The sequence below is a fragment of the Helicoverpa armigera genome, chromosome 19, assembly GCF_030705265.1.
Source record: "Helicoverpa armigera isolate CAAS_96S chromosome 19, ASM3070526v1, whole genome shotgun sequence".
Taxonomy (NCBI): Eukaryota; Metazoa; Arthropoda; class Insecta; order Lepidoptera; family Noctuidae; genus Helicoverpa; species Helicoverpa armigera.
In genome coordinates, this window is record NC_087138.1 from 8,178,256 (window position 1) to 8,191,550 (window position 13,295).

The following is a 13,295-nucleotide window of genomic DNA, read 5'->3' on the forward strand; positions in this document are numbered from 1 at the left end:
TTATGAAATCATCATCATCCTCCGAGCCTTTTCCCAACTATGTTGGGGTCGGCTTCCAGTCTAACCGGATTCAGCTGAGTACCAGTGCTTTACAAGAAGCGACTGCCTATCTGACCTCCTCAACCCAGTTACCCGGGCAACCCGATACCCCTTGATTAGACTGGTGTCAGACTTACTGGCTTCTGACTACCCGTAACGACTGCCAAGGATGTTCAATGACAGCCGGGACCTACAGTTTAACGTGCCATCCGAAACACAGACATTGGTGTCTAAGATATATTTAGAAAGTACATACAAACTTAGAAAAGTTGCATTGGTACTTGCCTGACCTGGAATCGAACCCGCGCTCTCATACTCGAGGTTGGTTCTTTGCCCACTTTACACTAAATTATGAAATGCATATTCAAATTAACTTACAATCAAAATCTACACACTTAATTCTTTCATCGCAATTATAAGCGCCAGAATCGCAATTACACCGAACACATGGACCCAATCTAAATGTTAATCCGAAATTGCAGTGTCCAGTATCTTTGATGTCTGAAAGAAGCATATAAATGTGACTTTTACGGTATCTAATTGTTTCGAGATTCATAAAAAATAAACTGGCCAAGTGCGAGTCGGGCTCGCGCACCGAGGGTTCCGTACAAATCCTGTATAGATAAAAAGCGAGTCTCGCGCCAACCGTTCAGTTTAGAACAATCATAGTTATGGTAATTTCGTGAGAGTCAAAATAGTTAATATTTTTTATTATATAATATAACTAAAATGGTAGGCCAGTACCTTGTAAAAGTTATTTTATTAAAGTTATTTATATACAACATTTTATAGTCATCATTCAGATATCTGATTTAAAATAACTAATTATGTCTTAAAGGTCATTGGGCATATCTCACCCGCTTTGTAAAAAGTGGCGGACATGAATCAAAGTAGTTTTAAATCTTGGAGAATATTATGACGTTTCTTTGAATATAAATATTTTATTAAAACTCCATGGAGACGAATGTCCAGGATCGTTTGAAAAATATAAAAGACGAGCAGTTTCAGAGGATTGTACAGCTTGCAATGCTAGTTTTTATTGTTAAAGACTTTTCATAAAGAAAGAAGATGCCAATTCGGATGACCAGGATCTGATGAGGATCTGGAAACCCTGAGAAATCGAGGGCAACTCTTGAATATTGTAGGAACGCATCGAGTCAAAACCAGACATGTGAGGTGTATTTTTGAGGGTACTGGTAAACAGTGAAGGTTTGGAGCTGATTTGATTATGGAGACCACAGAGAGTATAGGGAACTCCTGAACGGTATGTTGCAACTACCACGTGTTTGGGCTTATTTTATTCGTATTGGCGAAGACTTTCCACATAGATAGGTTTAACTGCCATTGTGGGATCGATAGCAAAGATCAGATATAGTTATGGGAACTCCTTTACAATTTATAACGTAACCTTGTGTTGGAGCTTATTTTATTTTAGGAGATGAGAATTCACTACTAATGGGATCTTTTATTTTTTTAAACATACATAGAGTTCTCTCAACTTTCTCACGTCTCCATCATCAGGTTAGCTCTAAACTTTCACTATTTGATAGTATCACCAGACATACATCTGAGAATCAAGTTTTAATCCTATGCTTGCCTACAATTTCTGATAGTTGCCCTCGATTTCTCAGGATTTCCATCATCAGATCCTGACCTGATGACAATGGAAATAAACGGCGAGTATACTCTTTCACTACAAAGAAATGATTTCTCAAATCCGTCAAACTTGGTCGTTTAAATTCCCCATTGAAATGAGGAAAATATTTGATGTTTACACCTGATTTTCTCTAGATTCCCATGGTTCACATAGATGCGACTAATGCCATAGTAAATCAGAGCCTTTATCATTATACTGTGCTATATTTCGTTCGTATCCGCCGTGGGTATGGTTTCCATACTAAGGTGCCCAATGACCTTTGAATGATTTAAAAATTTTCACAGTTTAGAGGCAATTATATTTAAGAAGTGTTTGATATGAATTTCAACTTTAATATCTCTACGCGTTCATGTAAAAAAGGGTAGATAGTAAGTTTATAATTATTAAAAAAATATTTCACGTCGTGTAAGCAAAAATAATATTTTAATATTTTATGTAACTTCAAATTTATCATTTTCGCAATTTTTCCTTTATCTGTACTATATAACGCTGCTTCGTGCCGAATTTCAAGATTCTGAGTTCACGGGAAGTACCTTGTAGGTTTTGATTCCCTAGCGTGTGACGGAAATTCGTCTAAGGTGTCGGTATAACTGCTGTATCTTTTAATCGCGTTTACTTAGAAGTTTGATTTTTTCACTGCCTAAGGGGACAATAGACCTAGGTATTTTGTGTAAATTTCAATTTGATACCTTTATTCGTTCGTGAGAAATAAGGTAGTAAGTTTCATTTTATTAAAATATTTTTTTTATATTTTATAACTAAAAAAATGAGATTTTCGCAATTTTTCCTATATTTGCATTATATGACAATGCTTCATGCCAAATTTCAAGTCTCTGATGCCCATTTTCACCAACAATCTCTTAATCGAAGTGCCACTTAGAATAAGGGCTCTCCCAATTTTGACATAAATAACTATGGATAAGGGATATCTAAACTTTGGTGAAAACGAAATTCTTATTAAGTGTTCCGTAAATGCTCTTAGGGGATCTCTTAATTTAGGTACTTGTTGGTGAAAATGGGCATGAGTTTACGGGAAGTATCCTGTAGGTTTTGATTCCTTTGCGAGTGTCTAAAATTTGTTGAAAATATCGACATAATTGGCTGTATCTTTTGATTGGTTTGGCTTAAAAGTTTGATATTTTCAGAGCTTAAAGGGACAGTAGACCTGAGTATTTCATGTGAATTTCAGCTTGATACGTCCACGCGTTCTTGAGATAAAGGGTCTTGACAGACAGACAGACAGACAGACAGACAGACAGACAGACAGACAGACAGACGGACAACAAAGTGATCCTATAAGGGTTCCGTTTTTTCCTTTTGAGGTACGGAACCCTAAAAACAGAAAAGTACATAGTGATTCAATTAAATGTACCTAGTCATTCAATGTAGGCGCAAGTCGGTCAATCAAATAGCAGTTTCAATCAGATGACAGCGACAAATACCATCAGAATTCGAATTTGTTAGGAAAGCCCTTTTATTAAATATCTTCCTTAAAATTTATCAGATTTAGAACTTTCGTATTTATTGTTATAATTATTTGAAAAAAATCTTACCCTCTTTGTCACGACCGTCATTAGGCTTACATTTATTAGTAGTTCTGCAATACAAGATTCCTTGGTAACAGTAGCATTGGTTACATTGCCGTATACTCATGCTTCCCGATGTACATAGTTCGTCCGGGACCACTGAAAGTAAACTAATTTTAACTAAGGCCAAAAACATATTGTATAGGTCATCGATATACAGAAATGCATTTTATTCAGTTCGCAAACTTTGTCAACTTAGGTATTATATAGTTAAATAAGTTTTATAGATGCGTATATTTTTATTGTGTTTTAGTACATAATATATACAATAAGTTATTCATAACGAAAGATGTTTACTATATATATACTATATATATATAGTTATAGTAACTACCTCTATTAAGGCGATACCTCGAAATTAAACAATTTTTTTACGTTAATTTTAATTTAAGAATACTTATTTGAATATTTTTTTTATATGTGTTTGTTGACTATATTACCTCCATTAATCCGAAGACAAAAACATAAAACAAGTAACTTTTCTCGATAGAAAAAAATCAGAACTTACTTCTAAAAATAACATTTTATGAATTTTATGTCGTAGTCATGTACTTTCTGTCACATGAAAATAATGAAAAATATAGATAATATCTTATTAAACATTAATCAGAAATCAGTTTTTAAAGAAACATAAAATTGAATTTTTAATAATTTTTTATTTAGTATGGCGCTTACGTTATTTTTTTTCGAGCAGGTTGCATGTTTCCTCTCTCTATCTATTTACGTTACTATCGCATAATTCTATCCCTCTCAACCATTTACCCAGTTCGGCCGTGAACATCACAACGAGGTATCGTCTTAAGTAATCTGTGATAGTAGAACGGCGCGGCGGCTGCGTGGCGGCAACGCGCAACCCGTTTACTTCGCGAGCGCAGCTCCAAGCGCGAGACAATAGTTAGTGTCCATATCAAGCTGATTTTAGGGTACATAGAAAAAGGAAAAAAATACTGATGATGCAGATATGTTCTGTTATTGATTTTGAACCACTTTTTCTGCGCACTGCTTAAAATTCATTCCTGTATACGGTACCTGTTAAACACTATTTAGGTACGTCTAAGTACTCTACATTTACCCTTCAAGTTATATATGCATCGAGCAAGAATATATCTAAAAAGAAGAATTGAAACTGCACCCTTTTAAAAAATATAATTTTTTTTTTTCAATCTCCAGGTAACTTTTATCTCGAGAATGTTTGAAGTTTAACAGCTTTTATGTAGAAAACATGTCAAGCCGCTATATTTATTCCGCAGATAGAAGTTATCTGACGATTTAAAGATTAGCCCCTAGCCTGCCATTAGTAGGATTTAGTCGGCCCTTGGTAGGATTTTTATTCTTTCAGAAAATTGTGAATTGAATCAAAGTTTTTAGTCAGTCTGTTTTCATTTATCTTCATACTGATTTGTGAGCAAAATCAACGATCGGTCGAGTAAATCTATAATAGTATCTATAATAGTGTGCGCGCGCTTTTACTCATAAAATAGTGACTTTTTCAATTGTTTTTGTCTACGATGCAATGCTTGGAGACATTCATATTTGATCAAATCTAGGTATTCCAATATATTCGATACAGTTAGTTTAGTCGTTTATATGTTATGAATTTATAAAAATATTCTTACAGTGAAATGTAATATTATAATCATCATTCCTTTTTAGACCTAAATCATCTGATGGAACTGTACCCCATTCTTCAACATTCTCTACACTTAATTTGTCATAATTCGGTTTCGTGGTAGTGGTCTGGCTGATATCACAAGTTATTAAACAACGCCACTTCTCGTCAGCATAACATAAGCAATCAGTGCATCTGTCCAACTTGGTTTTTTGTCCTTCTTTGCAAAGTTTTAAATATAACACTGAAAGTAACAAAATAAAGTCTATAAAGTTATGTTTTCATTTAATCACACTAAAGCATCTATTTATTTATTTTATATTTGGATCACCAAATATAGTTCAGTAAAGTAATATAGGTTTATTCAGTAAAAGAGATCACACCATTCAAAATGAATAAGCTCTCAAATGATTTTTATTGACACCTACAAACTAAAAGGGAACATACAGAGTTGTTGGGGATGAAGTGGTTTACACTTCGTTCGACAGTGTTGCTGATCAGGACGACGTGACCAATTACCCCGTTGAGTTTCTAAATTCACTAACAGCGGTCGGTCTCCCTGCTCATAAAATAATACTTAAAGTCTGTGGTCCCCTAATCTTGATGCGAAAAGCTCCGCCAAAACTGTGCAACGGAACCCGCCTTATCGTCAACAATACACAACGTAATATAATTGTTGCTACAATTCTCACTGGGTATAGTGCCGGTGAGGCTGTTTTCCAACAATTCCCCATTTCAATTTAAGCGCACACAGTTCCCTGTGACTGCATGCTTTGACAATAAACAAGTCACAGGGGCAGACGCTTAAAGCAGCTGGTGTTGACCGGTCAACCAGTTGCTTTTCTTATGGTCATAATATGTTTATCAAGGGTCATTTTTTTTTTTGGTATGGCATCTCGCAGTTCAGCCTAGGAGGCCGTGTACTGCTTAACCGGACTTTTCCCTGTGGATGCCTAGAATTTAAGGCCTCCAGCCAGGGGCGTAAAACAACTTATAAACTAAGCGACTGCGCTAAGGGTACCCCCTGTGGGGTCGGACCTCGGCTTAGGGCGTCGCTGGGGAGGCAGCAAAGGGACAGGCTGGATCATATGATCATTATTATTAAATGGGGAATTTAAAGCTACTGGCTCAGCTCGCGGGCTGGCTCGATGAGCAAGGGTCGGGAGGACAGAGAACGGGTCGTCGCGGCGGACCTCGGCGGCGAGGTTTGTACGAACGCGGTTTGTGTTTGTATAGGGTGCTAGTGAGTTTACTACTCTCTTGGAGGACAGTTATCTCATCGTCAGGTTCTAGAAGGGCATGCCTAGGGCGGCGAATCCTACTGATGCGGGAGGGAGTGTAATTACTGGCTGACACGATAAGTGAGTTATCGTGTTTCTCAGCGCGTTCGAAGTACCGTATGGCGGCACGCTTCATATACTGGCGGATGGTAGGGATTTTAAGTCGACATGAAGAATCTCATTTCGAACATAATAGGGAGCTCCTGTGATTTTCCGTAAGGCACGGTTTTGAAGGGCTTGCATTCTGTGAAGGAGGCGATGGCTTGCCTGTGCGAACACAGGGCAAGCATACATCATGACGGGGCGTATGCACGATCCGTAGAGGCGTAACTTGGATTTAAGAGATAATTTGCTCTTTGAATTGAGCAAGAAGTGCAATCTGCCGTACACAAAGGCTGCTCTAGAGCGCACCTTACGTATGTGCTCGGCGAATGAGAGGCGCTGGTCTAAGATTACACCTAGATATTTGGCATGCTCCTTCCAAGGAATCGGCCTACCAAACATGGTGACTGACGGGGCGCGGGAGGAAGCCTACGGCGGGGCTCGAAAAGAGTATGGCCTGGCTTTTGTCGGGGTGGAGTTCGATTCTCCATAGCCTAGTCCAGACACCTAGGGTGTTGCAATAGGCTTGGAGATGTCTCACTATGGCGGCTGGGCTGCGGCCTGAGCAGTAGATTGCCGTGTCGTCGGCGAATAGGGCTAATTGAACATGCTTGTTCTTAGGAATATCGCTAGTGTATAGCGTGAAGAGGATGGGGAGAGTACCGAGCCTTGTGGGACGCCAGCTTTATAGGGTGGGCCGAAGAAAGAGTGCCGTCTATGCGATAGCGAAAGGTGCGATTCGACAAAAGTCTCGTAAGATGACGACGAGACGGTCTGGGACACCGAGTTGGTAAAGCTTGTAAATCAAGCCTTTGTGCCAGACTTTGTCGAATGCCTTTGCTATGTCGAAGAGAATCGTGCCGGTGAGTTGGCCGCGTTGGAATCCGTGGCTCACACCTTCCACGATGCGGTGGACTTGTTGGACACAAGAGTGTGATGAGTTCTAATGGAATAAGACGACGTAAAGACGCTTATAGATAAGTATTCGTAGATCTTAATTGAGTAAACTGATAGGGCGATAGCTGGACGGGTCTGATTTTGGTTTACCGGGTTTGGGAATACCGATTACGGTTGCCTCTTTCCATGCCTGTGGGAACAGGTTATGGGTCATGGCGCAATTGAAGATCGCGGTCATGAGCATTTAGGATTTTGAACACTTTATTGGTTTTCTATGGGCCCGGAGCTTTACGGGGTTTGAGACGTTTGATGATCTCTGCCACTTCGTCTGGAGTGACGGGAGGCAAGGGATCGTCGGGGTCTTCTTGCGGTGGTAGAGGATCTGCGCTCGACCTCGGCTTCGACCTTTAGTAGGTGAGCCGGGTCGACCGGTTGGGTACTAGGCGAGCATTGAGCCTCGAGGCTGTCGGCCAGACATTCCGCTTTTTCATCGTCCTCGAAGGCGAGGGAATTGTCGGGGCGTTTGATCGGCGGGGTGGAGGCTACTTCATCGGATTTGAGTTTCCTTTGAAGCTGCCAGAAGGCTTGATGAGTCGGCTCGAGTTCGCTCAGCGTCTTGTCCCAGCGCGTTTCACGCATCTCAGCAAGGCGTTCCTTTACAGCACGCTGTAAGTTACGCATGTGAGACTTGTTAGCGTCGCAGGAAAAGTACTGTAGGCACGGACAGCCGCGTTCTTCTCGGTCACCAGAGCACGCACGTCATCCGGGAGCTTGAAGCGATGAAAGCTCGTCGCTTCAACTCTACGTGAACACTTGTCCACGGTGGATTGTACGTGCTCGGTGAACGAGCCGATCGCGCCTGTCATGTCAGCGACTGAGTTGATTTCATCGGGAATTGATTCTAACTGGGCGGAGGAGGATTTCAAGCTTTCGCTTAGCATTCTCCAGTCCGTGATAATCTGGGTGGGAAGAGGGCGATCCGGGTCGAGTGGGCCTGAGCGCGAGGCTAGTTCCACAAGAACCGGTCTGTGGTCGGAGGTGAGCTCGTGTAGTACCTCGATCGAATGTAAACGTAAGTTTACGTTCTTGAGGAGCGCTACATCGAGAACGTCGGGAAGGTGGTCGACTATATTAGGAAAGTGAGTGGGATGCATCGGAGCGATGACATCGAAGTTGAGGGATTCACACTGATTAAATAGCAACCTGCCTCTTGGAGAGGTAGTGTTGCTATTCCAGGCGGGATGTTTGGCGTTTAGATCGCCTGCTATTATTACAGAGTCGCTCAGGCCTAGTAAGGCTCTGAGATCGTTCGTGAAAAGGATCGGGTCGTAGGACTGAAAGGATGAGGACGTGGGAGGGCAGTAGGCCGATACGAGAGTGATCGACTGGTGCTGGGACATGGCTAGACACAGATCGAGGCTTCAATGCAGCTTAAGTCGGGGGGAGTGATCTCTACACAATGTAGCGATCTTTTATAATAAATAAGCGTGCCGCCTTTGTGGCGTGTGATCCTGTCATTTCTAATTAACTTATAGTTAGCTATATTAGGGCCGCGTACACGCGGCTTTAGGAAGGTCTCTTGTACGAGAAGAATGTCTATCTTATGGGATTGTAGGAAGGCGGAAATCTCGTCGCGTTGGCCGAGAATACCGTTGGCATTATAATAGCCAAGCCTAAGGGAATGGGGTTTAATTTTGGATGTATTATCCATTTCTATTTCCTAAAGTGAGGCAGGTTTTGAACTGCCTGGGCGACGTCTGAATACTCCTGCATAACGGAGTAGAGTTTGATAAGGTCGCCATTGCTGGCGACTATCTCCCTCGAAAGTTGTTGAGCTCTGTCGCTCGTAAATACACTGAACGTGCTCAGTATAACGTTCATAGAACTGAGCGCTGATACTGGGCTAGAAGAAGGCGCGATCGCTTGCGCTTGCGCGGGCTTGGCGGCTATAGGAGCCGCGGAGGGCGCGGAGGGCGCGGAGGGAAGGACGGGAGGGACGCGAGGTAAGCTCGCGGGCGCCGCGGTGGAATTATTCACCGGGGCGGGAGTTGGCTGGGGCTGAGTTGACCTCGGGGTTGGAAAGGCTCTCTGATGGTTGAGAGGGTTCCATGGGGAGGGCCGTTGTGGGCTGAGACGCTCGGGAAGTTGAGCGGTAGGTAGCCTCGCTGATGGGCTTTCCCTTAGCTGGCGGGCGTTTGCACGCTTGGCCAGCTTGGGAGACGTTTTTGGGGCCTTTGGGCAGCCGCGGTAGTTCGCGGGATGACCTGAGGCGCCGCAGAGTACACAGCTCGGAGGCTCGGTGCACAGAGTGCGGTCCTTGGGTCGCGGGCAGTCGGAGGTGCCGTGTTGGCCTAGGCATTTCACGCACCTAGGCTGGGCGAAACAGTTGCGCTGTGAGTGACCCACAGTTGGCAACGGTGGCATTGGGATACAATGCCAGATCTATTTGGCTTCTCGATTGAGATGCCGGTTAAATTACACACCGATTTGATGTTAAAAATCGGGTGGATTTTAGAAGGGGATGGCTCGGATACTACGAGCACCATGTCGAAGGCGTGGCCGCTGCGGGCGCGGTGCATCCTATGGACTTGCGTCGCAGGGATGTTTTGTGACTTAAGGTCACTTAAAATGTCATCCGAAGGGATTTCCTTCGGAATACGGGTAATGACGACCCGGAGAGGTTTTTCCTCAGGGAGGGAGTACGTATGGAACGAAATGTTCCTCGCTCTTAGCGCTTTAGTTATCTCCCTATAGTCGTCTGACGTAGGGAGGACGATTTTTATACCGTTGCCGGTATTGGAGGCCGATCTGTAGTTGATCTTACGATCAACACACAGCTTGGACACTTCGGTCCATTTCGCCTTGTCCTGTAAGTATACAGGCGGCGGAGGTTTGCTTTAGGTGCGCTTTTGGGCTTAGCGGCACCTTGGGAGGAAGCGACCTGCGAGGTCGAGGGTGACGGGGCGGGGGATGCTGTAGACACAGCGGGCGGGCTAGGGAGAGGGGATGCGGCAAGGGCGATGGTCTTGCGCGCCTTGTCATTATTTTTGTTCTTTTTCCTCTTACCTCCCTGTACGATGGTGAAGTCGTCATCGGAGGAAGAGGAGTCGGAGGGCTCGGCGGGTTGAGCATCCTCCGGGACGGGTGAGGCAGAGCGGGAGGACGAGGTGTCCATGCATTCGGCGTCGACGTTTGACGCAGGTGCACTCGCCTGAGTAATTTCCATTGTCTGTGAGACAATGGGATTAGGAACAATGGTCGAGTGCAGCTGGGCATCGACCATTGTATTGGGGATTACCGTTTCCGCTAATGCGGTGGTTTTCCCCGAAGAGACAATTATAGGCTCAACAATGGGGCGCGACACAGCTGCGCCGGCCTCCTTTGTTGAGCCGTTATCGGTGATAACACAGTAGCGCGCTAGGCGCGGGTCCTTGATATCAAGGTTATTGATCAAGTCGCCATATTTGGCGACAATGTCTTGGTCCTTGAGGAGGACCTCGAAAAAGAATTTAATAACTTCGGTAGTCATTTTCCCGTGAGGGAAGAGGGCTACCGAGCTAAAAGAGGTGGGGGCCTAATTATAAAAACCTAACAACCTATCTCCCCGGGTGGATGGGCCCGGGGATGTGTAACCCTCCCTGCCGGGTATAGGCAGGGAGGTGAGTACCTATTGGTGAGCCCTAAGCTTGTAAACCGTTCGCCAGTCTTATTGTGCGAACGGGCCCTAGCCAGTCTAGTGCGAAGGGTATAGAGATACCCAACCGACACCAGGTGTGTAGCTGTGAAAGCAAACCAGATGCAAGGCACGACTAGGAGATCCCCCAAGGCTGAAATCCGAGCTCCCGTCCAATTGACTGCCTTGCCCTGAAGGGGTTCGGCGGGTGTGATTGGGTCAACACCCTCTCGGCTTCGTTGGCACCGTATGGTTTCAACCGAGAACCACGAAACTGTGGCTTTTACCCAGAAGGGGTCAAGTGAATTTACTTGACACAAACGTTTTAGAAACAGGATAATCGTCCGCCGCTTTGAAAAAAGCAGCTTTAGATTGATATATTTGTAGTCGGCAGAGCGACTACGGTGAGCGTTACGTCGGGCGTAACAAAGACAAAAGTCGTAAACGGGCGAGCGCAGAGCGACACGTCCGTACACGACGAGAGTCAGAAGTGGAGTCCTATCAAGGGTCAGCAACGCCTCCGCTCTTTATATGCTAGCGCCTGAAGGAAAAACCCCAAAATATTGTTGAAAAAGTTTTTTTTTGAAAGTTATTTGCCATTTCTTTTTAGCCATAATTTATTTTGGAAAATGGGCACTTAGAATTCGACATCAAACTTTGAAATCTTTGATAAGTAACAGTATATTAAGTAACAGGATCTGCGTAGTTGCGGGCAGAAGCTAGTAATAAAAAAAAATACGTGTGGCATTCGGGGACTGCCGCGGTAAAGCTATTGCATAGCATTCTGTATCAACTTATGCAATTATAATTATTTATTTTTTCGTGACTTTCTTCATTAATAATAATGCACTTTGTTCATTCATATTCAAAACACTTTATACACGAATTTTACAAGTACAACCGTTCACTGTTGTAGATAAATACTTATACACCTACATATATACTTTCTCACAAACAGCTGATTATGTATTCGTCCGATTTCGGAGCAGCTCGTCTCGATTCGGGCGAGTTCCGTAAAGTCGTACAATACGTCTAATCGCACGCACACAGCGCCGTGTCGAAGACTGCCGAACTGTCACGACGTTAGACGATGCACGGCCTTCAAGCCACACCTCCGTGCCCGTCGGAGTGGGGAGCGTGAGGTTTTTTCGTTAAGGAATTTCTGGATTTGGTCCCCGCGCTCAAGGCCTGCGATAGAAGCTATGCAATAGCTTAATAAAAATATATAACATAATGCTTGTACGTACGGATTTCCGGTGAGTAATTTGTGATAAGACCATGGTCTATCATAGGACCAAGTTCGACCAGTTCTGGACACCATTTTCCTCTGCATATCCAGTAATTGGATACGCATTTGCACTGTTTACATTCTTGATAATTTCGATCGAACCCCGAACACATTTTAGTTCGTCTCAAGGAATCTGAAAATGTTTAAAAAAATCTGTTTTTCCATGCTTTTCACTTTTCACTTACCGATTTTTTATGTATTTTATAAATAATAACTATACTTGTTTGTATTATTACTGTTGTAATAATACTTATTGTTTTATTCCGACTCACGCAGATGCTAAGGCTACGTACAAACAAAACTGACTGTCAGCTATTGAACGTCAGCATCTATAAATATTACGCATAACGTATCGTCGGTTAGATGTATACGAAAAAGTGAATTTGCATAGAAATCAATAAACTGCGTAACGTTCGCTTACATTCGGCGGCTGACAGTCAGTTTGGTTTGAACACAGCCTAACTATCAAACCACGTGATTGAAGCCTGCGTTGTAACTATTCTGGTTTAATTGTGCAACTGATCAAAACATTAAATACTCCTAACTTTATCTCTGCTTTACACACGATGTTGTAAATTATTAAAACGAAAAATTGCTCCTGTGGTTAAACCACTGAATGGATTAGGATATTTTTTTTTACAATGTGCCATAGTATATCATTATGTATATGCGATAGGATTTAATGTGATTGTGAACGACACACCCTGTATATCTGTTTGTTTTCCTTTCATTTATATTCCTATTAATTTTGAAATAAGATATGTATCTGCAAATAAAACCGCCTCAAATATGATTTTCAAATTGAACAGTAAGTCGTTAATTTACCTACTAAAAATAAGAAAGGACCTAGTATAGAACCCTGCGGCACGCCTAATTGAACTGGTAGGCCTGAAGATTTAGCATCATTGATATCTACTCATTTCAATCTATGATTTAATTATAATTCTATAACGTTAGAGAACCTCCGGTTTTAACGCCATTACAGAGTGACTTGCGTCAAAGCGTGCCATGGTGGACGCAATCAAAAGCTTTGGAGACGTCATAAAATACTCCAATTGCATTAAAAGTTTTCACATGCATCAAAAATTTGGTTTAGAACAGTAACATCAGCGTCACTAGTCGAACGACCTTTAGTAAAGACACGTTGTTGGCTAGGGATGAGGC

The 13,295-nt window shown here is 42.8% G+C and overlaps 1 protein-coding gene across 2 annotated transcripts in view; it reads right to left on the minus strand.

The window, feature by feature from the left end:
• Positions 1-13,295, minus strand: part of LOC110374141 (kielin/chordin-like protein) — a 50,635-nt gene that overhangs the window by 20,757 nt on the left and 16,583 nt on the right. For both annotated transcript variants that reach the window (XM_064039539.1, XM_064039540.1), the window contains exons 13-16: positions 12,091-12,264; positions 4,899-5,135; positions 3,250-3,381; positions 418-540 (exon numbers count right to left, since the gene is read on the minus strand). In XM_064039539.1, the coding sequence (XP_063895609.1) occupies positions 418-540; positions 3,250-3,381; positions 4,899-5,135; positions 12,091-12,264 (666 nt within the window). The remainder of the gene's footprint in view (positions 1-417; positions 541-3,249; positions 3,382-4,898; positions 5,136-12,090; positions 12,265-13,295) is intronic.